This window comes from Botryllus schlosseri, chromosome 8 (genome assembly GCF_051294905.1).
Source record: "Botryllus schlosseri isolate E-star chromosome 8, Bs_hap1, whole genome shotgun sequence".
In the NCBI taxonomy this organism is placed as follows: domain Eukaryota; kingdom Metazoa; phylum Chordata; class Ascidiacea; order Stolidobranchia; family Styelidae; genus Botryllus; species Botryllus schlosseri.
In genome coordinates this window covers 20,461,574-20,488,500 of record NC_137243.1, presented here as the reverse complement: position 1 = coordinate 20,488,500, position 26,927 = coordinate 20,461,574, and the positions used below count along the sequence as shown (strand labels likewise).

Below are 26,927 nucleotides of genomic sequence, written 5' to 3'. Positions count from 1 at the left end.
TGGGTCGAAAGGCCCCCGTGCTACAGCATAGTTATTAGCTTCATTAGCTTTTAGCTTCATTAGCTTTTCATTAGCTTACTTTTCATTAGCTTACTTTTTCATAAGCTTAATTAGCTTTTCATTAGCTTCATTAGCTTTTCATTAGCTTGCTTTTCATTAGCTTACTTTTTCATTAGCTTAATTAGCTTTTCATTAGCTTAATTAGCTTTTCATTAGCTTTTCATTAGCTTCATTAGCTTTTCATTAGCTCAATTAGCTTTTCATTAGCTTAATTAGCTTCATTAGCTTTTCATTAGCTTGCATGTACAAAATAAAGGCACCCGTTACAGGCGGCTACAAATCCCCAGACACGCGTTCCAGGTCAGCCAGAGCAAAAAGAAGTCCGGCGAAGTATTGATTCATATATTCCAGTAACAATCTCTATTGCTACCCTGTATGTATATGCGGTTTGGAATTGATACAATCCGTCCATTGTTGTGAATATATTTGCGAGTATGAGGGAAAAGTATTGATTTATCATAATTTCTGTCGAGACGTAAAACAAATTGGAAATATATACTGTGCGTTTGAATCGTTCGGTCTCTAGGTGCGGAATCGCCTTTGCGGTCGGTTCAGTTCATGTACCCTTTCAAAATCTTATAAAGCTTACGAGCCCGTAGTTTATTAACCACACCCTGTTGATTACTATTACTATGAAACATCAAGGCAAAAAAACTTTAAAATACATAATTTTAACAGAATCATATTAAAGAGTGACTGTATAGTAACAGGTCACATGCAAGAACCTTCAGAAAATCAGATGATTCAATTGTACGTTTTTAATAATTACATCGAGGTAAACTTGAAATGGATGAATTAGAAACCGATTATCTTTATTGGCATTGAATACGAAAATAATTTCATCGTGGAATTACTTTGATTTATTTCATTTTTCCAGATGTCCCCTATCGTGAAGTTCGGGGTTTGCGTTAAACGATGTTATGACTTTCCATCTGCAGTAAAATCGAAGTTTTATCCCTGATTTATAGAATTTGGTTTTCAAGTCACGAAGCACGTTTTTTGGGTGTTCAGCGCTGTTCGGGTTAACAATAATTGTTTCAAGTCATTATTATTGTTAGTAAAAGTCATGCATATTTCATTTGAGTATCGTAGGCTGGTACACAAATTTTCATCCATGAGTCAAGCCCGACTGTTCGTACACACGTTCGCAGCAAGAATAGAGAGGTCGCCTTTAATTTCTTTCCGTATTGCACCGCTTGAACGCCATCGATGATAATTCAATTAGTCCCTGGCTCTTTCAAAAGTAATTCGAAAATGACGCCGATTAAAGACCTACTCAAGGGCGATTAGTTATTGCTTTTCTTTGGTCTCGACGTTTTTTATGATGTGAATTGATTCAATTACGTGTCTGCTTAGCAATACTTTTTAGAAGGTTTATTATCCACTCTATCAAATACATTGCACGCACTTGGACTTCAATTAAAACCCGTTGTCGCAATTGAAGCCGTTGTACACTTCGGCGCTGTATTATCGTTGCGTTTATAAACTAATATGTGATTTTTCAAAACGGACGTTTTGATAATGTTTGAACAGGCCACGATTAGCGTGGCTTGATTGTACTCTGCACTCGATGTGACACTTGATTGGACCTTGAAACCATGTTCCCCGTCGGTGTAGCGTGTCGAGGGAGCTGTTTTCTTATCCTTCATGATAATGAGTATACGGGGGAACATGTGTAACATTTGCGGGCCCTTGAATATGGCAAAGTGTTGCGTTGCGTGTACTGAGTGGTTATATTCTCGATAGTACAGATGAACAGGGTACAATAGAAGGTGGATCGCTTCAATTTAAGTTGTACAATAATGCAGAATTGTAGAAATCGATTATTTCTATACGACGACTTCACCGGGAGTAGGCGCGCTATCTGGGAGAGTTGCTATTGTGCTACCACAAGGTTATGTCTAATGCAGTATTGTATAAGTATACATTGATAGATCGTGTGCACTGTGCAGTATCAAAATGGAACATTTGTTTTGTTAACCAGGCTTGATGCATAGTCAAATACTACAAATAGTACCGATAAGGAGTATAGTATGGGGTATGAGTACAACTATTCAATGTAGTGTAGTACAGTTTAGTGAGTTTACCCCTTGTTGAACTGTGAAGAAATTATGGATCTATATATAACTGGCGACACGAGACGGACCTACGGATGTATCTGGGTAAACGCAAATGACGCTGCACGCTTGCACAAAATTGTACGGCAAAACGGCGTGGATCTCTATATCGCACATGACGAATATCGTACGGTTCGCATTTGAACTAGCGGACTGATTTTTTGAATTTCAGTGTACTATGCTTTTATGACTTCGAATAGGACGTTAGTTGAGCGTAACAAAGAAAAATATCGATATCCAACTTGACGCCATACCGTGAGATATAGCGTATAGCTGTGCGAGAAAAAAACTCATTCACAGTGTAGGCCTGCCGCTCTATTAGGACTGTGTTGTGGCGTTTGTGGAGCTTTCCAGTGACGCCAGAATATTTAATTTTGAAGGCTTGCTATTTTCGCGTTATAATTATTGGTATAGGTGACGCGCGTACGTTGCAATATTTCTTCGAGAAGTATGTCGCGCGGTATAGACTGCGTGTTTATGATGGCTTTCTGGAAAAGATTAACGTTGCAGTGTAAGAAGCAAGAGTGTATAAATCTTTATAATGACTCAGCCCATGCGGTATCTGTAATTAGCAAGATTGTAATGACTCGAGTCGCGATTTTTCGTTGACTCAACTTCACTCGAGTCAATTCGTGTATTGACTCGACTTGTTCTCTAGTCATTGCGCATGACTCGATTCATACGACTTGACACATTCTACATGGTTCATTCAAGTTTTGTATATCAGGACAGACAATTGAACAATAGGCCCAAATTGACTCGATTGACGCGAGTCCATACGATAAAAGTCAAATTGACTTGTGACTCGGAACTTTGTGACTTGGTTACTACATCTTGGTAATTGATGATTATTAGATATCGGCAGAGTCATATGGGTGACATCAGTATAAAATCAATTTAGACAATGCCGTGACATCATAGATTCGATATGATGTCACTATGTTCAAGACAACATTTGTTTTGGAAAGGAAAACAATACCGTCTGCTATCTGCAAGAGCGACGTCTACTCCATTTTGTTGTCACTACTGATTGTGCTAATAGGAATGGTTTCTTGCGTACTTGGCTTTGGAGTTACGAGTTTACGATTATACAATTTAATTACGATCATTTTAGCTTCTGCATGAGAGTGTAGTGTAAGCCTACCTCTCACATCGTTATTTTGTACTCACGGGTAGAGTTTCATGGCGTTCAATTCGGTTTGATCCTAATAACCATGTACGTACACTTCGGGTGCCTCTGGAAGACTGTCGGATTAGTGTAAAAGCTTCCATACTTTGATCTTTAATTGACTGGCTTAACTGGAAATATACGGAGATCGCAATTTTAGATGGTCAAACCAAACTCTATTGACGGATTCATATGTGTTTGGGATAAATTTTTGACTGTTTGAGAAGGTGATTGAATTTGAATACTTTCTATCGATTAGGACATTTTATTGCACAAAACGGTATAGGGATTTAATTGTGATTCGATTATATCTGGCGTATGTGGTGTTTGGGTACTAGGTCGAGAGTGTCAGACTCTATGCCCGGCGGTCAAATGTGTTTCCCGTCAGATCAATGCAAATGACCACGAGAGCCATGATGGTTTGAAAATTTATACATCAAGATTATGATATGACCAAAGATTACATTTTCCACATTTACCATCTTGAAATCAGTCTAAGAATATCCTGTCTCCGGATTTGACGTTCGCAACTTGAGTATAGATACAAGATAAATCTATCAAAAACCAGGTTCGCCCGTTTCTACCTATCGGCATTGTTGTAAAATACAGTTTTGTTACTGCATTGTTATATATAACGCAAAACGGTGAGATATGTAAGGGGCACAATTTGGAAAGGTATTTCGGCCGCTGTCAGAGGACCCTGCAGTAAAGCCATTGTCCATGTTTGTTTTCTCACGAAATCAAGCAGTTTCTATTGTTATCGCTATCTGACCCGTTGACAGCAGCCAATATACTGACGTGACCCTAGTCAAAATTGAGTTTGACGCGCCTGCTATAAATCACAACCAAGTGGTTCGCAATTGTCGAAGCTGCTCATAATGTCCCTTGCGGCAGATCCTAAATATATCCCAACTCTACATAACTCTATACTTACTGGTTAACGGGCTTGCCACGATACGCCAAAATCAATACACATACGGGCTTGATGGCGGCAATGTAGTTCACAAATGAGTATTCGTAGTGTGCTAGACTTCGCCAACTAGGAAATGTACAGCTTCTCCAAATTAGAATTAGAATGGGAATTACAGAAGCGGATTTTCAAAATTAGACTGGAATTAGAATTATAGCTACACAGTTTTGTTTTAAATTAGATTAAAATTAGAATTACTGAATTCGTAAAAACGTGGATATTTGAATGAAGTTCCGTTCATATCAAGCCGTAGTTTATTCTCATTCTCACGAGAATAGCAAATGTCTGTTCAGCAAGCATGAACCATTTCTCACTACACAGTTCTCCTATAGCATTTACAGAAATACAAGGAAAAAGTTTATAATGGAATCAGGACAGAACAAAATTTCAAAAATTAGATTAAAATTAAAGCAAAGAAACATTTCTGAAATTATATGTATATTAGATTGCCGGCATTTCACTTTAATTAGATTAATTATAGAACTAAAATCATCTAGTTGTCCAGGTCTGTTGTAGGTAGTCCAGCCTTTAATTATGATACCTGCACTATAAATGTCAGCGTTAATGCAGGAGATCGCATTTTGTGTATAATTGTCCATTTCAAAAAATTGCTCCAGAAATACACATTCCCATATCAGCGTACGTATATGGACGCGATGCATCCGCGCGCATATTCACTTTAAAAATTGATGCGTTTGTATATGGATTCGAATTGCTAAATTAATTGAAAGCTGCAGAAACTGCGGCTAGAACTTCGCGCTCGCGTAACGAGAGCCGCTTCTCTTCATGCCGACGCATTAATAATGCAATGGAGCGCCTGGGAAAAGCTCTTTCATAATCATTAGACTCGGAAATTCTCGATATTGTTCGCGCCGCTCACGCCGGTCGGGTGTTCGCGGGTAGGATTTGCCGAGGAGTTTTGTAAAATTCTCGCTCGCACTCAGCAGTGGTTAGTAACGCAGTACTTATACTTTTCTCGAGTGCTCGAAGAGTCATTGCTTATTTGTACTTCTTGCACAAAATGGACATGCTCTTCGACTACTTCAACTTCTGTTTACAGTTTTTTAGGTGAAAAGACTTTTTACACTTAAAATTTCGAGACTAGGAAGAATCATGTTTCTGAGTAAAATTGTCATTACAACTGGGCGAAAAAGCATTTGTACCACGGTAGCTCAACATAGTTACGACAACATCGACAATGTCACCTATTTGTAGCGTCCTGGGTTATTTAACGTTAGCCGCCAAGATGCACATTGCAATTGCGGAAGTCGCTCCCTTCCATTAAATGCTAAACGTACGCGAACCGTCGACCAAATCCACTTTTTGAAACTATACTGACTTGAGTAACTATCATTGCTTTTTTATCTACTTCTACGTGACGTAGTTTTTACATGACTGTTAAATTGCTACTTCTACTCGGTTGCGGGGGAGCATATGCTGCTGCCGCCCCCCGCTTTCCTTTAAAGTAGTTCCATGTTCAAGAAATCTTTCGATAAAGATGTGTACAAATAATGTACTACGTCTCAGAAGTTCCAGATTGCTTGAGAAAGAAGGCAAAAGGCCAAAAATAAATGACAAAAAAGGGAGAAGATATATGTATTACGCCAACATAAGGCGCCTCAAAATTGAACTTTTCGAACTTTCGCCGAAGCAAAATCAGCCATAATATCCTTAAAATCAAGTTTTTGGACTTATAGTCTCTTTCTGTGGAAAGAATTCATAGAGCCGACAGCCGATCGCCGTTCATGATATGGAAAGTATATATACGACTTCATCATTTTGCGCTCAGAGAAACTCCTCTCGCAGCTCGCAATTGAAACACCAATGGTTAAGATAAAGTTTCAGACAAAAGTGTAATAGTGTGACAAGATAGCGTAGTGGTATAATCCAAAGCGGCAACACCAATGGGTTGCGGGTTCGAATCCGACCGAGGTCGACTCCAGAATTATTATCTCCGTGCTGTGTGCGCTGGACAGCCTCATTTTGCCGCCCCCTTGCAGCCTGCCGCCCTGGCGAAGAGCCAGAACCGCCACGTGACTGCTACCCCACTGCTTGTACTTGTTTTGAGTAGAAATCCGCCCCGAACTGTATTCTATCGACTTTACAAAAGTCGCAGTGTGAAATATAAGTAGTTTTGCGTCAAAAACTGACACGTGGGACCGGGAGCAGTCTGAAAACGCTTGAGTAACCCCAAAAAGCAGTAAGTCTAGTTTACTGACCACCCCTGCTTTTGAACTGTAAAAACCGGCCCAAAATCTCTAATTACAAATAATCCGAAGCCAAATCTCAGGGGATTATCAACTCGGAATATACCGGGATAGCACGGCTTTCTTTCCCACGAACGCGTTTCTCGCAGTAATACGTATTCTCGAAATGAATGTTAATAATCGTGTATAGATATTAATATTTCAGAAACCCCGGCCATGTCCACCAAAAGAAAGGGTTGATAGGTCGATCAAAGGATCTCGGATAGTTTCATTATCCTGCGCGGGCGTGACGACAATGTCGCTTGTCTTCGTCCTTGTTCCGTTGACGTGTGCCTGGAAGACTTCAATTTAATTAAATGGAGATAGCGTCTTTGAGGCAGCAGGTCGCAGATTCGTGGGATTCGATCATTATGTTTCTGCAAGTTTCAAAGATAGAAAGCATTGTTAAATCTAGTATGTAAATAATAGCGTTTAGCATGCACAGGAGCAAGTTTTGTTCGTGCCACAAACCTGCTTGTTATATAAAATGAGGGTATTGCTTTATAACTATGGAATATGTAATAATCACGCGTCAAGTCATCAGGTGTGATCTTTCATCAGTTCAGCGTACTGGACACACACTGGCTTATTATCGACGTACCAGCACTTTTAAAATGCTTTACAATGTACTAAGCTGCCATCAGAGTAACTTATTGCTCACTATAAATCCTAATTAGCCAAACAATAAAGTTGTTAATGAGAAGGTATACTGTACACAATGCTATGTCAGGTGTCTTTTTTGGTGATTTTTCGTGTGCTGCACTACCACTTCTTACTAGTAACCAACTATGACCAGAGCAACGATTGTTTCAGCCGTATAGATACTATGTGAGAAGGAGAATTTAGTGAGCAAAGCATGGCGAACCGTGCTTAAAGCGTTGCATATCTTTATTTGTGTGACGGAGTCTCGATAAGGCGTAACAATTTTACCTGTTAAAACTTGTACAGTACACTGTAAGGAAAATATGACAGTGCAGACTTGATGAGATGGATTTATGTATGCTTTTTTTATGTTTCCCAATGTGGTGTATGGCGGCGTATACGCGAGTGACGCGTCTTGTGATATGGATATTTTGGCGTTTTGATCTGCCGCTATCGCCAATTCAGCTAAGACAGTATATCTGGAAAAGCCTCAGTCAATGTCTGGTAATATGTATTACACTACTCACTACATGTATTCATTAGATCGACAATATTCCATCCCAACAACCGGTCTAGTAAGATGCGCAGTTCAGGTTTCGAATTTGATGAAGTACCACAAACTAACAAACTGTCATCTATAGATAGATACAGTGTTAAATTAATTCAAGTCGCGGTCTAAATGCCGTGCGCCGCTGTCATTGCATACATCCGAAGTATATTGTATATATAAATATTCTCATCCCTGGGCGATACCCACTTTATCTCCCTTTGATGTCGGACTTAATGATGACGGCCGGCACGCCCCATCATATAAAACTCCGCTATTCCCGTTATAATTGCCGGCTTACTCCTTTGACCGTGTGAATCTCCGGGTATCATTTCCACGAAGAATTGGCGATGGTAATCGCGACCCGTGCTGTACACCTGACAGCGTCAGCTGAAACGGATGAAATTACGAACGGAAATGGATCATGAACCCCTGCAGTGAGTTAGGATGTCGCCCTGTGGGTTCTGTGTGATCACCTTTTATGGCTGGTCGTTTCAGGCTGAGCGTGTGAATGTTTAATGCCAATCAGAACTTAACAGGGGTAGGCTAATTCGTTTTTAATAATAGTATAGCAAAACAGGCCCAGATCGATCTGTGTTACTGCATTCAGTTAAACAGGACTTGTAAGATTCCGAGCAACCTTACCAACTCAGTTCCGTTGAATTTACTGAAGATTTGAGCCTTGATGATCAGTAGTTACTAGTTAATATACGAGAGTGACACAGTGTACGTACGTCGTACACTGTACGTACAGTGTCCACTGCACAATGTACAGGAGCATACAGCCACAGTCTTACAGCTTACAGCGTTCACGCGAAATTTTGCGGGGTTGTTACGATATTGAATTAACGTCTTAAGAAGTTTATTAGTTTTTCCTATTATCTGACCTGACCAATCCCTAATCTGTTGTCTTTGGCAGAAACAATCGAATACTCAAGCACGTGTGTAAATTAATTCCAGATCCGACCCTATTGGCAATTTTGTCTCGCGATAAGTGGATTAAACTGATTGCGCGCTTGCGTGGGTGCGCGTGGAAAATGTTATTTTGTATTAGCGTGTGCTTGTTACATTTTGCGCCTTTTGCAAGGTTTGCAGTGCTCAGAAATCGCTCAAAGCCGAATGTATGTGCCAAACGCTAGCCCCAAAACCTAGCGTTTCAACTGTCAACGTCAATCGAGGTCATGAAATAGGTACGACTACTACGTCACAATCTGCGTTTTGTCAGAACAGCATTAGTTTTGTTGACAGGTTTAAGATGTAAATAAATACCGTATTTCTGTGAGTGAGCTTCGGAATCCCAAATATTGAGCGCTGAAATGAAAGCCAAGGTGTCAGAGTTTATACTGTTGCAATCAAGTAGCCTACGCATATCAATAGTTGATCATGCTACACTATACTGGTTTCACGACGAAACTAAATACTACGTCTGTACTCTGTTCTTTACTAGAAGCTTGAGCGTTCTCTGTCTGAAGGCCAGGCTTTGCTTGTTTAACATGCATAGTAGCACAAGGTTCTTGCGAGCACAACGCCTGAATGTTGCAAGAAGCGATAAACATTACGCAGTTAGTGTCGATAGCGTCAGATTTTTGCAGTGAGGTTTACAATGAGCGTGGCTTGCTTCACATGATGTGTATAGTAAATACTAAATAGTTGCCGAATGAGGCATGGTTGCAAGTCAACGTATCAATGTGGTAGGGAGTTCAGCTGGGGGACTTGTTGTGTCTAATGACGCTGTTTCGCAGGTATGGCTGAGGCCTACTCAAGGCTTCATGTGATGAGGTACGGTATGGTGTTTATATTTGTCTGTTCCGAATCAACCTCTCCTATATTGACTGGGTAGTCTAGGGCCCAGGCAGAGTGATTACCAAGCCAGCAGTGGTTGAGGATATTTAGTCTGTGGATGACAGTTTCATGCGAATTTTCTCGCACTTCGCACCATTTTCAAGTTTGAATTTCATAAGTTCTGCAGTGGATCATTATTGATTCCTCCGAGTACGACATTGAGTAGCCTATTACGTTGTCAGATGGGATATTTTCTTACGCTCGACTGGAATCGATGTTTCAGATTTGAATTGAATAGAAAACTACTGACCTGAAATACTACGAGGAAGCTTGATGTAGTAAGTGACCCAATCTCGAAAATGTTTGCATAATTCGCTGTTGGTATACGTTTGCTCGCGTGCCGTCGTTGCTAATTAGTATGGACGAGGTCATGAGTGAGGTTTATTGCCGTTTCTACTAGGTACTCGCCTTTACTGTAGCGGCAAGCAATACCGTAATAAGCGGATGGACACGTTGTATAGTAATGGTAATATATCAGGAAGTTCGATCGTTAAGTCCATTTTTAGATACCTTACCTTACTCTTCAAATACGGTATACAGAATGCGTTAAAAGTGGCACATAAATGTTATAAGTTACAAGTTCTACGTCGCAACCTGAATTTCAATAAGTATCTCATCCACAGTCGGAAATCACAAGAAATGTTTAAATACCAAGTGGTAATAATGTCATGTTAACTCGCGCGTACGGAGAAAGAACCGGTTTCCAGGGGGCGTTGTACATAATCTTGCGGTTACATTATATTACAACGGGACAAAACGAAATGCCGGTCTAATTCTAATTCTAATCAAAATGCTACAGGAGAACTCTATAGTGCGAAACGAACCAAGCTTGCTGTTTGCTGTGCATACATTTCCAATCTCTTGCATTATGAGAATGAATTCCGGTTTGTTACGAACTGAGCTTGATTCAATCTCATAGTTTTCGCGAATTCCGTAATTCTAATTATAATCTAAGTTGAAAAGAACTGTGTAGCTATTATTCTAATTCTAATCTAATTTGGAAAAAACTGTATAGCTGTAATTCTAATACTATTCTAATTTGGAAAAAGGCTGTATAGTCATAATTCTTATTCTAATTTATTTTTGAAAAGCTGAAAATTTTACAGTTGTCCATTGTCCCACCCCAATGTGTTCGATGGCATTTGAAACTAGTTTCGTAGACGGCGTGCGCCCGGGCGCGCGACATTGTCTTTCTACACTCAGAAAAATTTAAGACGTTTCAGTTTGGTCTAAGTTACGCAGAAAAATTTAAGACGTTTCAGTTTGGTCTAAGTTACGCAAGGCAAGCGAGCTTATGTAGGTATCGTGACTGTTGTTGGACTTGCGAGCTTATGTAGGTATCGTGACTGTTGTTGGACTTGCAATTTATAACCGGCTGGGCCCTGCTGAAATCACGAAACGCACTTGAAGCAATTAGTATTTTATGAAGCAGGTCTAGGGCTGGTCTTTTTCGTTAATTCTAATGAGCCAACCTAGTTTGTGCCTAAGAAAGAAGCTCGTGTATCATCTAAAAACAGTACATTGAGCTTAGCGATCTTTTCGCACCGATTATTCGAAATGTCATGCCGGTGACGTCGTATTTGGGGATACGATTGTTCATATACAATGTTTCTTCCAATTCTCTACTATAGTTGCTGACGACTACCCCTGACGAGTGTCAGCTGAAAATATTCGGGTTCATTTCAATATGAATATACTATTCAATTGTATATTGAAGTTCTGTGCATTGCAGCTCTGCAATTCTAATACCAGAATCCGGGACTCGAATTAAAACATATCAAATTAAATGTTCCGCCAATTCTGGTGAAATTTCGCAACGAAATGCAAGCTAGTTCGAGATTTTTCGTCAAGTCCCAATACGGTCTCATTAAAATACCATAACTCAAACTTCGACTATAGTCCCGGCTTAATCTTGGAAGCTCGAGTGTTAAGTTGAATTTAATATTAATTTTTGATATATCCTCTGTAATCGATTTGGTGCCGCGTATGAATTTCGAAAATTTCGATTTTGTGAGCTAACTCAATATTTACTTATAGATGCTATTGTGTTCAGCGGTAGTATACACTTGTTAATCCTGTATCCCACAGGAGTCCTCCCCTTCCCGATTGGATTTATCGATCAGACGCGTATTTTAGATATTTTGACTTAGGGAAACACTTGGATTGAGTTATTAAAACCGTGGGTTATACGCGCGGGAATGATTTTCTAGACTTCGACGGATTTGATTCATCAATTTGGGGATATCTTACACGGCAGATGTTCTTAATTTTTTGCAAATAGTTTTTGCGTGCCATCTGGTCGGGATGGACTCACAACTCTCGGTTTAGGCGAATTCATCTTCATATAGTGCTGGTTGCGGTGCGGTTTGGTAGTGTACTAATATCTAGAAATGGCAGGGTGAGGTGTGTAACATTAGTTTCAGATTATATATATACCATTTGACCGTAGATAGCCGTACCTATACAGGTATATGAGGCATATGGCAATAAAGTTACTTTTATTTCATGCGGAATGAAAATCATATCCCACCACGCGATGCAGAAAAATATCGCTGTGCAATGAGGCATTTCGATGGACAGCTTCTCCGGAATTATTGAGCTTTTCGACAACTTCTTTTTAAAAGCTGTAGCAATCAGGAGTCAACTTACTCCTACAATAGAGTAGATGGCATTAGAAATGGTATTCCACTAAGAGTCTTGAGGTAACTTTAGTTTTCAGTATAATCCTTTCAGCGCTTCGAAAAAACATATCATTTGCCTTCAACCAAAATATCTTTTTATTGATAGTTGAAATAGGCTGATGCGCTGATAATCTGGTATTACGACTAATCTGAGTGTAGCGTAGAGAGTTAATTAATGTGTCAATTTGATTTTGTTTTTTCATAATGTACTACATCATCTACATGTCTTTCGTTAGCATACTGTTGCCGCCATCCTCATATTAAAATTATCTCGTAGGAAGGTATAGTAAACCGGTTCTGCAAATCATATTCGCTGTATCTGAGTAGCTCTATTACATAATAAACCTAATCCTGATTATGCTGGTAGTAGTAATAATGTTTAATTACCTCAGGACGACAGCAATTTCAACACGCGCTAACGTGGATGTTCTGTTCCGTTGAAGGTTCTGCTTCACACTTACAGCAATAGATTTTCGAATATTAGTTAGCTGTTGTCACAGAACGCAATGCGGTAAAGACCAGGCAAGGCCGTTGCGTTGTGATACATATTTGTAAATATTCAAGCTGGATACTGCAATGCCACTGTTGACGATGCTAAACTATTACATTTTTGTACTCGTTGTGATTCCGGTCATGGCTGAACCTGGTGAGTAAATTTTCATTACTGCAATGTGTTGTTTGCAACTAGGGCTGAGCAAAATGATTCGAGTATTTGAATCGGAATCGGAATCGACCATTTGACCATTTGTATTGGTGCCTATGCGTTATGTCGTAGCCAAAATGCTCACCGGGCCATCCGTGTATAGTGCTACAGTTTATGCATGATCATTGATCACGATCAGTCCACCTGTTACGATCATTATTTACGCGGAATATGGTCGGAACATGGTATGGATGGGGATCAAAACATCTTCTCGAAGCTGTGGGGAACACTGATTTATTCTGCTATTAGCTATTACCATACGTTATGAAATGCTGTATTGACGCAAATAGCGTACCTATAACTATCGAAACATGTTCCAGCAGTCATAACCTGATCAATGAACAGACCCGAATACAAACAAGAAATTACTATACCATACCCCAACATTATTGGCGTCGGGGCTTAGATAGCGTATAAGTTTCCCCAGCGGGTTCTTATTTATCCCGGCGCGCATATCTGCCTGTCTTGTCTAATCGATATTTCAGTACGGTGTATATTATGAAATATGCAAGCACCCACGACCTCTGCTGTGTGATTGTATCTGCAGTTCTCGGGACACGACTTCATTATTAGCCACTGACAATAAAGCCTTTTCGGGTGACTTAATTGCGTCGGTCGTAACCTGTAGTTTTCAACTAGATTTCATCCTTTTAGAGCCGTAAAGCCCACCAAGTCTTGGTGCGTAAATCGTGAGCAATTTCAAAAGAGGCATCACCGGCAATGTGAAACACCAGCTGCATAAATATAACCGTTAATTTGGCTCGTTCAGAATAATTAGTACCGGCATACAACTTATGATTGATGAATGGTGGCAGCCTCTTCCGACAGTACACCAATTTACCTGGGATAGTACTGGGTTTCTGCTTCCAATGGCGTGTTAGTATCGTCACCTTTTTTGTAGGTGGTGAATCACCGAAACTTACCTGCGCGGCGCGGTTAAACTTTGTGCGAAATTCAATAGCGTCGCGAATGAATATTTCATGGGGGCGACTCTTAAGGAGATTTACTTAGTCGACCTAACCGCTCATCTTTCGCTACTAAATGACTCGGGTGTCGAACTTTTGTAACGATAATAGATTTGCGAACGTGGCGTGCGTTAGCGATGCGTTCTGGTCGCGTTGCGTCAGAAGTCACTGGTGAATATATCTGCCAATTTTGACGTTCTGTTCTGATCAACCCACAGCGTTGTTACACACTACAGTGAAATAGGTATGGTCAGTAAAATCTTTATATAGATATATAGATATGCCTATATAGCTTTGTACCATATAGGTTTCGTATGCGGCGGGAGTCGAAACGGCTAATCGAGGTTTACAGTGGAAAATAGCATCGAAAAAATAATTTCAATACTCAAAAAATCTCTGTTCTTCGGAACGGCGGTATCTTTCATCGGCGCTTCGACGTATTTTCCTTGCACAAATCCGCGATTATCGTGTTAAATCACACACGACTTTTCTGCTCGCTATATAATCCTGGGTAAGGTTGTGTCTAAAACAAAAATCAATTTAAAACATACATGTTTAAAACAAGGCCCTTGTTTAAAATATGTTTTTTACTGTTTTTTTTCGTTTGTTTAAGCCATGACGTCACTCATATTAAATTGTGACGTCATAGTGGATTGATTTTCACAATTGTAAATATAGGGTAAATAGGCTTCCAACTCCTGTCAGATACGGACCAAATATATCTTTCACCAGGACTACATCGTATTGCAGCATTTTACGGTCGGCGTTCATCGTCATGGTACCAATGATCTATATCTACGTACTATAGCTGTTGAACCGACTACTTCGTGGGTTCCAATCATCCAATATCGTATACGTCGGTTATATAGGGTGGTAATCGTCATCCGCAGGCTCATACAACATGTTTTTTTTGAAAGCTTTTACACAATTAGGCATAATTATACAACTTGAAAAAACATTTCTTTAAAGTCCTTTGTTTAAAACACTGTTTAAAACATGTTTTAAACAAAGTGTTTTAAAGAACCATTTGCTACAAATGCAACCCTAATCGGTGGTCTATGTACTTGTACACGATGTTCGACCTTGCTAATCTCTGTTTTTAAACACGATTTTTACGAGTTCCCAACTGAATACATTGGCAGCGTCGTGCGATACTAGAACCTAAAGCCGTGTAGCACCTGCATCTGCATTCCATCGATTCGCTTTGAAACAAATGTCACATCGATTCTCGTGGCTCGTTAAAGTTGGCCCGTGTTGCCATTGTAATTTCGGTTCTGAAGAATTATAGACCGGGACTGTTTGTGCAGGCAGATTTCATTCCTGACTCATACGCGACGGGTCCCCATTCTTCTCAATTAAGTTCACCTGTATCGCACCAGTATCAAATTCGGTAGATAATGACAGTGGCGGTTGTTGTTGGTTGTAAGTTATTTGTTTGGATTTACCGTTGCGGTATCTTCAGTGGCGCTATATCTCTGGTGATAAGAAAATGAGTCATAACTTTATACGCGCATGGTCGATACCCACGCCATATTTCAGCGATGGGCTTTAAGATCAGTCCACTGTCTGCCCGGAATATGGTTGACAAACTGAAAAGCTAGTACAAGGTCCCTCTGATTGGGGTGTCTTAGAAAGTTTGAGAACCACTGTCCGCAGGTAAATACTTCATGTATTATTTTTTATGTCTTATTTCTGGCGCGACAGCCCGATCTCAAGGCCCACGCAGTTTGAAAGGTTTCAACTGCTAAACATGACAGAAATCCTAAACGAGATTGACATAATTCGGATCACGGGTGTGGTTTCAGATTGGCCACTCCAGTTTTAATTATTGCAGTGATGTGCTTATAAAAAAAAACGGTTCGCACGTGTCTTAGATAGATTCGTTCTCTGTATGCGTAGAATTAGGATATTTATATTTTATATGGATATTTTATCTGTGTGTCCTGGAACTGAACCAAAAGTGGAAGTAGTAAATCTATGAACAGATTGCTGATCACAGATTTAAATTTCAATCATGTTTTCAGAATCTGGACAACCGACTTTTTTCTCTATAGTTTTGACAAATTGGTTATTGCGGTCGACCAGCCTTATGAAATGTCGCCACTGTTTCTGACGCGTGAACGATATCATCAAAGCAATGTTTGGTTTGTTTTAAATAAGCATATATAGTATCTCTTTGTCCTCGCTATATAATCAAATACCAATAATGCTGCGTTTAGGTTTATAATCTCAATTTTATATAGTGCGGTCCGGGAATGGATCCAGATGTCGAATGCGGCCCGCGAGCTCAAAAGTTTGCCCACTCCTGATATAGGTGGTAGGCCTGGCTGTTTAAGCAGATTCCTGTGATGTCTTCAAGGCGGCTCACGTTAACGTTAAGTCACAATCTCACAAGAACTGACGCGAGCGATATCCAGTATATCAAGCTGATTACCGTAGTTGGGGAGTTGAAGATAATAAATCAGGGGGCAATATTTACGCCCGCCCAATGATCTCTGAATTCTGAATATTATGACGTGTTTCATAGTTTTTATGCTGTCATTTCAATTCGTAAACGATATCCCATATCTGGAACGCCCCTATAATCACGAAATTACTATAATGTAAATTGCGCTATAAACTCACACTATAATAATTACCAGCGCCTTCGTACCTTGGCAGTACACACTCGTCAACTAACTTAACACCCCTACTTATGCCTACCGTGTATTCTTAAAGAGGTCCAAATTTAGTCAAACTTACAAGTAATAAGGGCCATAAAATTACACTACGTAGTAATGTACGAACTAAAACAGTCGGTCGGTCATTCGTCATTGGATTATGTTGGGGCCACACAAGCTCGGATTGACTGTAATACTGCAATTTCCCCAAGTGAACACTGAACAGGTGCGAATTGGAATTTGGTTACGACCGCGACGGTCTTGGCTGTAGCTATGGCGCCAAAACGAGAACCTTGGTATTTGGATCGCTTCTTACACATCTGTAGCATTCTTTAAATCCCGATGCATCATTATTATTGTACCTCGCTATCCCATGGTATCCTAATTTTCGATAGCGTCTGCGACAAATACTAATTACTTCACGCCGAAAAAGAAACTACTTTCCTATCGCTGTGGGTGCGATGATGGGATACGGGTTCACCGTATTTATGTGGCGCGGAGCATTTTATTACGGCAATGTTTCCTCACGACTAGGGTACTGAATTACCTGTAATTTGAATGTGCGCAAGGTGGAATTTGTAACACGTACGGATATTTGCATATCGCATAGTTGATTAACACATTTATGTCTCGCAATTAAATTTTGACATCAGTGTCTGATAGTTCTGAAAGTGTTTCTAAAAGTAGTTAGTTATGACTGTCAATTTGAGAACTGACGACACGCTGTATGCATTGCATACGTGAAGACGATTGTACTAACGATAAAGACCAATGGTTCATCTACTGATTAATATTACCCAATGGTTAACACGATTTCACTTATAAAATATTCCACATTCATTCAATAATACCATACTACAAAAGTTGGAACAAATAGCAACTATTTTGGGGTAGAAGTGTCAATGTCTTGAAGAACAAAACCTCCTGATCGGTGCGAGTAGAGATCTAAAGATCTACTATTCGAGACCACTTGAGTATCAGAAACAAGTAATTCTGGGCTGGTAACCAGAATATCTTAAAGTTATCTATTTTGTTATGACTATCACTTGATTGGTCATAATAGTGTCGAGTGTATGCTATGCACTTTAATCATGGTTCCAGTCTTTAACAGTAACAAATATTAGGAAATTTAATATTGTTTTGATGATAGTGACATCACTTATTGGTGCGTATATTCACAACCACCGATGCCTAATTGTACTGTGCATGATATTATAAACCCAAAGTAATTACAGACTTGTCACTCTGACAGAGCAGTGTATCTCCCACGCGTTTTCGGATAATTTCACGGCTTTTGACTCGCAATAGGCCCGTCAATCTGAGGCGAATAAAATACGCAGGTCCTGCGCATGAAGCGCAAAGCATGCGTCGGTGTGACGGGAATTTGTAAATGAAAACCGCGACGCTTTTGTGGGTCTATTTATTGACAAGATCGATTTACTGTAACTGTGGCCTGCCTGCGAATTCCTGAACAATTTCGATAGTTTTTAAGCGTTAAGGGTTTCGTCTTCGGTTCACCTTGTTGGCCGGTTCGAATTTATTAGAGAATCGTTGGGAACCGTGTAACGGTTGAGAATCGGACAGTACAGGTAACGCGATCGTTCATTCCGATTCGTCGGTGCTATGTCGCGGTACACACACTGTAAGAGCGTGCTGAATAGCCTGGAAATCATCATTGTGTTTTTGTCCACGTGATTGTTCTGACAAATTTTCGTGGTTATCCCGGATGTTTGCGGTATTTTCGTGGCCTTCGAAGCAACTTCTTAAATTACTGTAAGGTACTACCGCTGTGGAGAATGTGGTAGACCATGGGGTGCTCAAGCTAGTCACAGGCTTCAGTGATTTGCTGCGATGTGAATTTGTCAAATCCAAATCGTGTTCTGATTCGAAAACCAAACCCTATTTTTATTTATTATGTCCAGTTCCGGAAATGGAAAATTCAAAATCATCAAAAATTCCGTGTCTAAATCTTAAATCTTACTCCTATTCAATTTCCGCCAGAATCTTCGAATCAGTGTTTTTAAATTCAGTTTACGACCTCTTATTTACATGTTTCATGCCAAAGTTTTTTTTTTCTTGTAAGATATCTCCAAGTCGTATAAACTCGTACTCATCTTTTCATTTCAACGCAATCTTGTGTTTTAAACTGAATTGAACCCGAATGCTTGCTCCTCACCTGTTGGCAGACGTTCAAATTTTGCGGCGTTATCTGCCAAAAAGGGTTCCGATCAACGAAACGTTCTATTCGTTTTATTTTATGATAGAAACGAATAAAAACTTACTTTTCTTTAAAACACACTGAATTTATGAACTAAAACTGTCTTCTTTTTTCAGTCCCACCCATGTTCAACATTACACCGCCGCGAGAACGCATCAAAGAAGAAGGCCAAGTTCTACATCTTCGATGTGTCGCGTCCGGCCGGCCAGCTCCGCTCATTACCTGGCTCAAAGACGGATATCCAATGAAAAACGGACAGGTATATGGACTACCAGATATATGGCGTTTATTGAATTGTCGTTATACACTCATTTCGACGAAGAACTATATTATAAACAGGAATACTCTCATGTTCCATCCTGGAAGCCTTCAAACCTCAATTGGTTGCGTCACAGCTTCAAAACATGACGTACGGATCTACATACGATAATTGGAACGTCTTTTCTGTGAAATCGTGACCGACCAGCAGCATTGTCCAAAAGTCCAATGACATAGTTAGGGTTGCATTAAAAGCTAAAATCAATATAAAACAAACATGTTTAAGACAAGTCCCGTGTTTGAAACATGTTTTTTCAAGACATGACGTCACGAAAATTCAACTGTGACGTCATATTAGATTGACATTGACTATTGTAAATATAGGGTAAATATAGCTCCATTGACGAAATAGGCTTCCAACCCCTGTCATATACGGACCAAAAATATCTTTAACCAGGACTATGTCGTCATGCAGCATTTTGCAGCCGGCGTTCACCATCTTCCGAACATTCATTTCGTACCTATGATATATATCTATACTACTACTACTACTATATAGCTGTTGAACCGACTATTTCGGAGGTTCCAACCATCCCATATCGTATACGTGGGTGATATTGGGTGGTAATCGTCCGTATGCTTGTACAACTTGTTTTTTTTTTGAAAGTATTTACACAATTCTGGTATAATTGAACAACTTAAAAAGAAACAATTTTTTAAAAGGCCTATGTTTAAAACATTTACTCAAACATGATTTAAAAAAAGTGTTTTAAACAACCATTTGTTTTAAATGCAACCCTACAGACATAGCTATGGTCGACAATATACCGTCGAATCATCTTCAATGTAATATAGAGCTGGCAATATTTTCTTTGGGGTCGCATAAATGGTACATACATGAACTTCCCACGTCACATATATGTACTGTTATGGCTTCATAATGAGAGATTCTCGAATACTCGACTCGAATCCTAATATTCGATTCGATCTGAAATCACTCGTGCACTGGATTTTCACCAGACCTACGAATTGACCTTTCCGAAGAGTTTCTGACGCAGCTGAATGATATTTTCTATTAGCTTGTCACCGTCGATATGAATCTACACCCACTCACACGCTTCATTTATCAGCAGCCCTATATACTCATAATTAGACGTTGTTCTAACTCGATGCACAATTGCCTTTCTACCGCCGGACTACCGCGCATCTGCTGTGAATTTGAAATCGTATGACACAAATGAATGAGCGCTCTCATTACACGCCTTCACGCCACGAGTAATATTTCATGAACGAAAAAAAATGTTTTAATACTTAATTTAGAGTTTTCGCCGTTACAGCGTCCAAACCTCGTTTACCCATAATTCAGCATCGAAAAAGATGTCTACTAATGTGCATGGAAGGAGATTTCCGTCATACGGTAGTAATCCATCCTCACAATTATCCCAAATCGCTACTCTTTGTCGAGAAATGCGATTACGTTTTCGATCACCTCTAACTGGAATGATGTCCTGGTGACCACTCAAAGATACGTATGTGAACGTTTCTGGGCAGAGAAATTTTTTTAGATGGTTGTCGACCGATATTTTGAAGCAACTGTATCTTGAACCTATCTTATTTCATCGCAGAATAATCGCTTCCCACAATGAATCTGACCTGAACCCCTCAAAGCCTATTTGTGTCAGCGGATATTACCTAGTGGGGTTTTCTCCGGGCACTCCGGTTCCCCACAACGGTTCTCTGTCTATGTCTAACCACCAGAAACCAGTAATGGGTAAAATAAGCAACGAAAATATAAACCTGAAGTAACCATGGATTCGCTGTGTCCAAAGACACAACGCAACCAAACACCACGGGGGAGGTTGGCTGCGGCCCCTCCAGACCCCTAAAAAATAAGAGTTGGAGATGTCTTTCGAAATCCAATTTAAACTGAAGGTCTTGTTTGAAATTCGTTAGCCCCCGCGTTGCGTCCACAGAAAGGTCTCGATTCAGTCCCCTGCAAAGTAGAGTATACAACGCTTCGCGTTACTCTTGTGACTCAAAATCGCGGTTGATTTCACAGGACGGCGTGCGTATGAGCGACGGCCGGTTGGCGATATCCGAGCTGAAACGAAGCCACGAAGGCGTGTACACTTGCCGAGCGCAGAATGTCGCGTCTCTGATCGAAACCGCGACCACTGTACACATTAAAGGTATATGCCGCGTACTTGTGAGATGGTTATTTTGATCCATAGGGTATTTTGCAAGGTATTATGACGATTTCAGCTGTAAAGGCGATATAAACCGATCCCTTTCTACTTTACAAAATACAAATTGCAAATTATCAGTATTATTGTCAAAAAATGTGCTCCATGAGAAGTAGAAGCCCTACACACTTAGGCAAGCAGTGCAAGTACAGATAAAACAGTGGTTACACTGGGTACTATGACCTGATGGGTATTATGTGATATCTAATATGAACATCGTGTCGTTACAGCCGCCCCGACCCTGGTTACAGTGCCGAAAAACACGACTGTCCGAGACGGCGAGCAAGTCATGTTTTCGTGCAGGGCCGTTGGATATCCGAGGGATATTCGTTACGAGTAAGTGAAGCACTGTAGTGCAGTATTTCTCAACCATATATAGGCATGGGGACCGGTTAACCTTCAAAAATCGGATTAGCTTAAAAAGTATAATTGCGACAAACTCATTGATGTTTTTGCAAGACAAAGTCCCGTAAAAACCACTGACTGGATTTAAAGGTTCGTTACTCTTGAAAGAACTATCACTTTGCTGGCTGCTAGCCTCGATTATACTGTCAAATGTCGCTAAATTCTACTGTCGAAATGGAACGAATTCTGCTTTAAGACTTCTCTTTATCTTTCATATATCACTGGTCTTAAATGACTCGCAGGTCACTTGCAAACATTTTGGTACAGGACTTCCAGCATTGCGAGTTGTGACGTACGCTAAGTCCTATGTTGAGTATATACTTTCTAGTACGACACGATGCAGAAAAATACCTTCCTAAGTTGCAAATCGATCTAGGCTCCAACTTCTTGCTTATAGAAATTGAGATAGGGAATTTGACGCGGGACGCGATATCAAGTTCCCTACCGTCCCGGCAAATATATTATACATCTCAATTGCAAAATCGAACGATTGTCAATATAATGCAGAAATGAAACATCTAATTTTAGATTAATTGAGAAATTGAGAACGTATTTTTCTGCATCGTGTGGTATTATGGAATGAATGATCTGCTCTCGACTAAGAACTAGCCTCAATATTATTATTGAAACCACCGATATCACGCTCAACATCGTAAATGCACACAAAATTTCTCATTAAGTTGAAGTTTCCCATATTAGCTTTTCAGTTGCATATACCTTTGTCGTAATTACATTTTAGGTTAATTTTGATCTTTAAAGGTTCACTGGCCCGCAAAATTTGTTTCGAAATTATACCGGCTGGTGAGCGAAAACAGTTGGGAACCGCCGGGCTGCACATGATAGCTGTGTGGGAATGACCTTGCCTTTATTAAAATTCTGAAATTTGCCAGGTGGTTCCATCACGGTCTGCCGATGACGTCATCAGACAAGGATGTGGATTTCAGAGCTTTGAATCGCGAGGGTACCTTCACCTTCGACGTTACGGTGCCTGACGCAGGCGTGATCGGGTGCCGGGCGGTGAACGGCTACGGGAATTCTCGCATAGCGAACGCCACGCTCACAGTCAAGTGTACGTGCGGAAGTACAAACTACCGTATCTGGTTGCTTGACAGTCAACTAGATACTGATATTTGAGTAGTTCTAGTTCTAGTTATGAATTTTGAAAAGTGGGTAGTTATCGTTCTAGTTCTAGTTAGATTTCTAGTTCTAGTTCTGGTTCTAGTTGCGCATTTTAAAAAGCGAGTAATTCTAGTTAGCTTGGGATTTTGAAAAATGAGCAGCTCTAGTTCTAGTTGCGGATTTAAAAAAATGAGTAATTCTAGATCTATTTGAGGATTTTAAAAAGAGAACAATAGTTCTAGTTCTAGTTGCGGGATTTTTAATAGGGTCTAGTTCTAGTTCTAGTTCTAGTTGTGAGATTTGAACAGTGAGTATAGCACTGGTTCTAGCTGAAGTTGCGTATTTTAAAATCCACTAGTTTCTACTAGTCTGAAGTCTGGCCGCAGTGCCTTTTTCTGTTTCTGACGTCATATCCGTCGTTTCTTTTTGCAGTTCCGGCGCGCGTGAGAAAGATGCCGGCCGTGATGTACGCCGGTCTTGGACTGCGCGTGAATTTGCCTTGTCCCGCCGATGCTGTGCCGGCCGTTACGATCGCGACGTGGCAAAGAAGCGGGACCTCTTTGAGCGTTGATAAGGTTCGATATTGTATGCTGTGGCTGTGACTTCAACATTTTGTCAAATTGTCAGTGATCAGTAGCCATTTGAATCAGTATAGCTCACAATCTACTGATTACTCGATAAAGTCGGAGTACTTCGTTACTGACTCAGTGAATAAATGTAGAAATTGCTACTGCCAAAATTATACAATTTGAATCAGCAGCCCAATATCTAAAAAGTTGAAGTACTTCGTCACTGACATTCAAAACCTACTTGTGCACTCTCAAAAAGAAGATGTCCTACGTTTCTGACTGCTTCTGGCTACCCGCTGTTAAGCCTCATTTTTTTCATTAGGATGACCGACTCAGTCTGGGCGAAAACGGTAGCCTCGTGATCGACCCTGTCCGAGAGAGCGACTCTAGCCGGTACAGCTGCGAGCCCTACAACAGCCTGGGAACGCAGGGCAGGAGCACCGAATTCAGCCTGGTCGTGTACAACGCCCCCAAATTCACCCGCAAACCACGGGCGGAATACTACGCCGAGATAGGCAAGCCTCTGACGATGGCCTGCAACGGAACGGGAGACCCGCCGCTGTATATCACCTGGGTGAAGGTAAGCTTATCACGTTTTCACCGGAACATGCATGCGGCACGCAACACCGTTTTGCGGTAGTATTGATAAAATGCGTACTAAAACTCAAATTACTTTTTGGGTACCTGAGTAAACTTTTTCCTAATATATTTCAACATGATATTGATAAGTTATATTCTTACCATAGTATATTCTTCATTTCATTGATGGCGCGATAGCCCGACCTCGAGGGCCATGCATTTTGAAAGGTGTCAATTGCTAAACATCACAGAAAGAGAAACGTAAATGACGTATATTCGGACCACGAGTGTGATTTCAGATTGACAACACGAGCAGGTTTATTATTTGTCGTGCTGTTCTTGGAAAAACCGATTCGCTGGTGTGTTAGATGGATTCTTTATTTGTGTTTGCATAAGTATTTATATTTATAATATTTACATGTTTTATAAGCGTATTTCAAGGTAACATGGTTATGATGCTGTCAGCATTGTGCGTCCTGGAGTTGAACCATACATAGAATCAGAAAATCTATGAACAGGTCGCTGCTCACAGACTCGAATTTACATCCAGTTCTAAGAATCGAGACAACCTATACTTCCATCCCTAATTTTGACAATGAAGACGATGAGCTGTAAAATTCTCGGCAATATTTCTGTCGCGTGTACGTAATCATGAAATTATAAATATATAAATACATATATTATTTTTATGTCGTCGTTCACTGTATATGATCAAATAACAATATTGAATTTTGGCTTAGTATATCTCAATTTTATATAATGCGGCCAGCGAATAGATTCATATGAATGCGGCCCGTGAGCTAAAATGTTTGCCCACGCCTGCCGTAACCGAAAACATTTTCGGAAATTTATAGTGTTGTCAGTCATTATGCGTTAGTCGCGAAGACGCATTTTTGGAATGTATTCACCCCTTCAATCAAATCTACTTCTCCGAGCTGCCCGAGTGTCTTCGGACCTTCCAATTTCTGTATCCCCTGGATGCAGTTTCGAATTGTCTTCGTAATTGATTTTTGTTGTTATGTTCCGAAGTATCTTATGCTAGGAATATTTCGTGTTTTGCTTACTCGACAATCGCTGCTTTCACTATCAAGTAGAAATTTAATTCTACTCGATTACCGACTATGGCTACTTTGACCGTCTCTGGTCGTATCGATCCCCAACGGAGACTTTAACGCGACGAAATTTCAGGCCGGTTGAATGGCAAGCTGCTTTAAAAATAGCTGGTTCTGACCTTTCTGGAGTAAAGTTTATCTATGTTATGGCGTTACGCGTGCCCTCTGTGAGACGTTAATAATTAATTGCTATTTGTGGACACCTCGTAATTCAGAGGTGAATTTCGTCGAGGTATGGCCGGCGACGCGTCGTTGTACGACAGGTTGTCAGTGAAGAAGTACTTCAAGTAGGTTTTGATTACTTGCACGCAGGGCTGTAGCCATGGTAAAAGTTCCCGAGTCACAAGTCAATCTCACTTTTGCAGTTTTCAATCAAGTCAAGTCCAGTCGAGTCCTAGTCATAGTGTTATGACTCGAGTACGAGTCCAAGTTATAGTGTTGGCTGTTCAGTTTCGAGTTGCAGTCTTGTTAAACCGACTTTTTACATCTCTGCTTGGTGTTATCGAATGCTTCTCATTCATAATATACTAATTTTCCTCACTTTTAACAGTTTGTGGTCGCATTTTTAAGTACCAGCGCTAATATACGAAATACCAATAGTGTGATAATGTCGCTCTTGGCCGTCCGATTATCGAGTCATACGGTCCGTGTCATGCGTAATCACTCGAGTACAAGCCGAGTCAATACACGGATTGACTCGAGTACAAGCCGAGTCAATACACGGATTGACTCCCCAAGTCGAGTCGAGTCATATTCCGTTTGTTAAGAATATAACTCGCGATTTTGCGTCCATATTTTAACGTCTTTCTGTACGGGATTTAGGATAAATGGCCTATTCGACAACAAAAAGCAATGATAATTAATACTTTCTCGTTGTTGCATAAGACTGCGACTGGCGAAATATTAGTTAGATGCATCCGCCGTGGATTCCACTTTTATTTTTAAATCAGAAGTTATCTGAACTCGTGCGTTGCCAATATATTGTAAAATATGCAGTAATGCCGCGCCGACTGAGCGTATAAACTGATTGTAGTGTGTATATCATATTTTGTGGTCTAGACGGAGCTAATATTTCCGAAGCCTCAATATCGATTGCCCGTCTTTATTATCTATGGTTGAGAGGGTTCGAGACGGACTTGCTACTGTATTTTCACAATGCGCAACTAGAACTAGAACTACTCACTTTTTAAAACTCGCAACTTGAACTATAGAAGTAACGACCTTAAACACTGGGTGGATTTCGTTATCAATTGACTCTACGCCCTTCGTTTATTTCTGCAGATTGATGAATTGGGCGAAGAAGTCGCAATTCCACCGGACGACCAACGAATATCAGTCGAAGAAGGCAATCTGACTATTCGGAGCGTGGTGAAAAGCGACCACGGCAAACTACAATGCGTCCTAAGCAACCCTGTTAGGAAAGTACGCGCGGACGCGATGGTCTACGTACGCTGTGAGTAACATCTTCAATTCTAATCTAATTCGTGGAAAAAACTAGCTATAATACTAATTCTATTGTAATTTGTAATACCTGTGCAGCTATAATTCCAATTCTAATCTAATTCGGTAAAAACTGTGCAGCTATAATTCGGATTTTAATGTAATTTGGAAAAATTGTGTAGATATAATTCTTATTCTACGCTAATTCGGGGGAAAAAAACTGTAGCTATAATACTAATTCTTTTGTAATTTGGAAAACCTGTGTAGCTATAATTCCAATTCTAATGTAATTTGGTAAAAACTTAGTAGCTATAATTCTAATTCTAGTATAATTTGAAAAAATATGTACATCTACTTCTCTAATTTGGAAAAAAAACTGTAGT

General features: G+C 40.2%; 1 protein-coding gene and 1 pseudogene across 2 annotated transcripts in view; both read left to right on the top strand.

The window, feature by feature from the left end:
* The window catches only part of LOC145445025 (enoyl-CoA delta isomerase 1, mitochondrial pseudogene), a 288,929-nt pseudogene that overhangs the window by 183,918 nt on the left and 78,084 nt on the right, over nucleotides 1-26,927 (top strand).
* Nucleotides 1-26,927, top strand: part of LOC145445007 (uncharacterized) — a 125,210-nt gene that overhangs the window by 72,692 nt on the left and 25,591 nt on the right. The window contains exons 1-8 of one of the 2 annotated variants that reach the window (XM_080323094.1): nucleotides 10,927-12,919; nucleotides 18,936-19,078; nucleotides 21,137-21,266; nucleotides 21,551-21,656; nucleotides 22,616-22,794; nucleotides 23,277-23,419; nucleotides 23,736-23,993; nucleotides 26,386-26,557. In XM_080323094.1, coding sequence (XP_080179220.1) covers nucleotides 12,850-12,919; nucleotides 18,936-19,078; nucleotides 21,137-21,266; nucleotides 21,551-21,656; nucleotides 22,616-22,794; nucleotides 23,277-23,419; nucleotides 23,736-23,993; nucleotides 26,386-26,557 — 1,201 coding nt within the window. In that variant the 5' untranslated portion in view covers nucleotides 10,927-12,849. Of the gene's footprint in view, nucleotides 1-10,926; nucleotides 12,920-18,935; nucleotides 19,079-21,136; nucleotides 21,267-21,550; nucleotides 21,657-22,615; nucleotides 22,795-23,276; nucleotides 23,420-23,735; nucleotides 23,994-26,385; nucleotides 26,558-26,927 lie in introns of those variants that run through there. The other variant, XM_080323093.1, reaches the window with a different exon arrangement.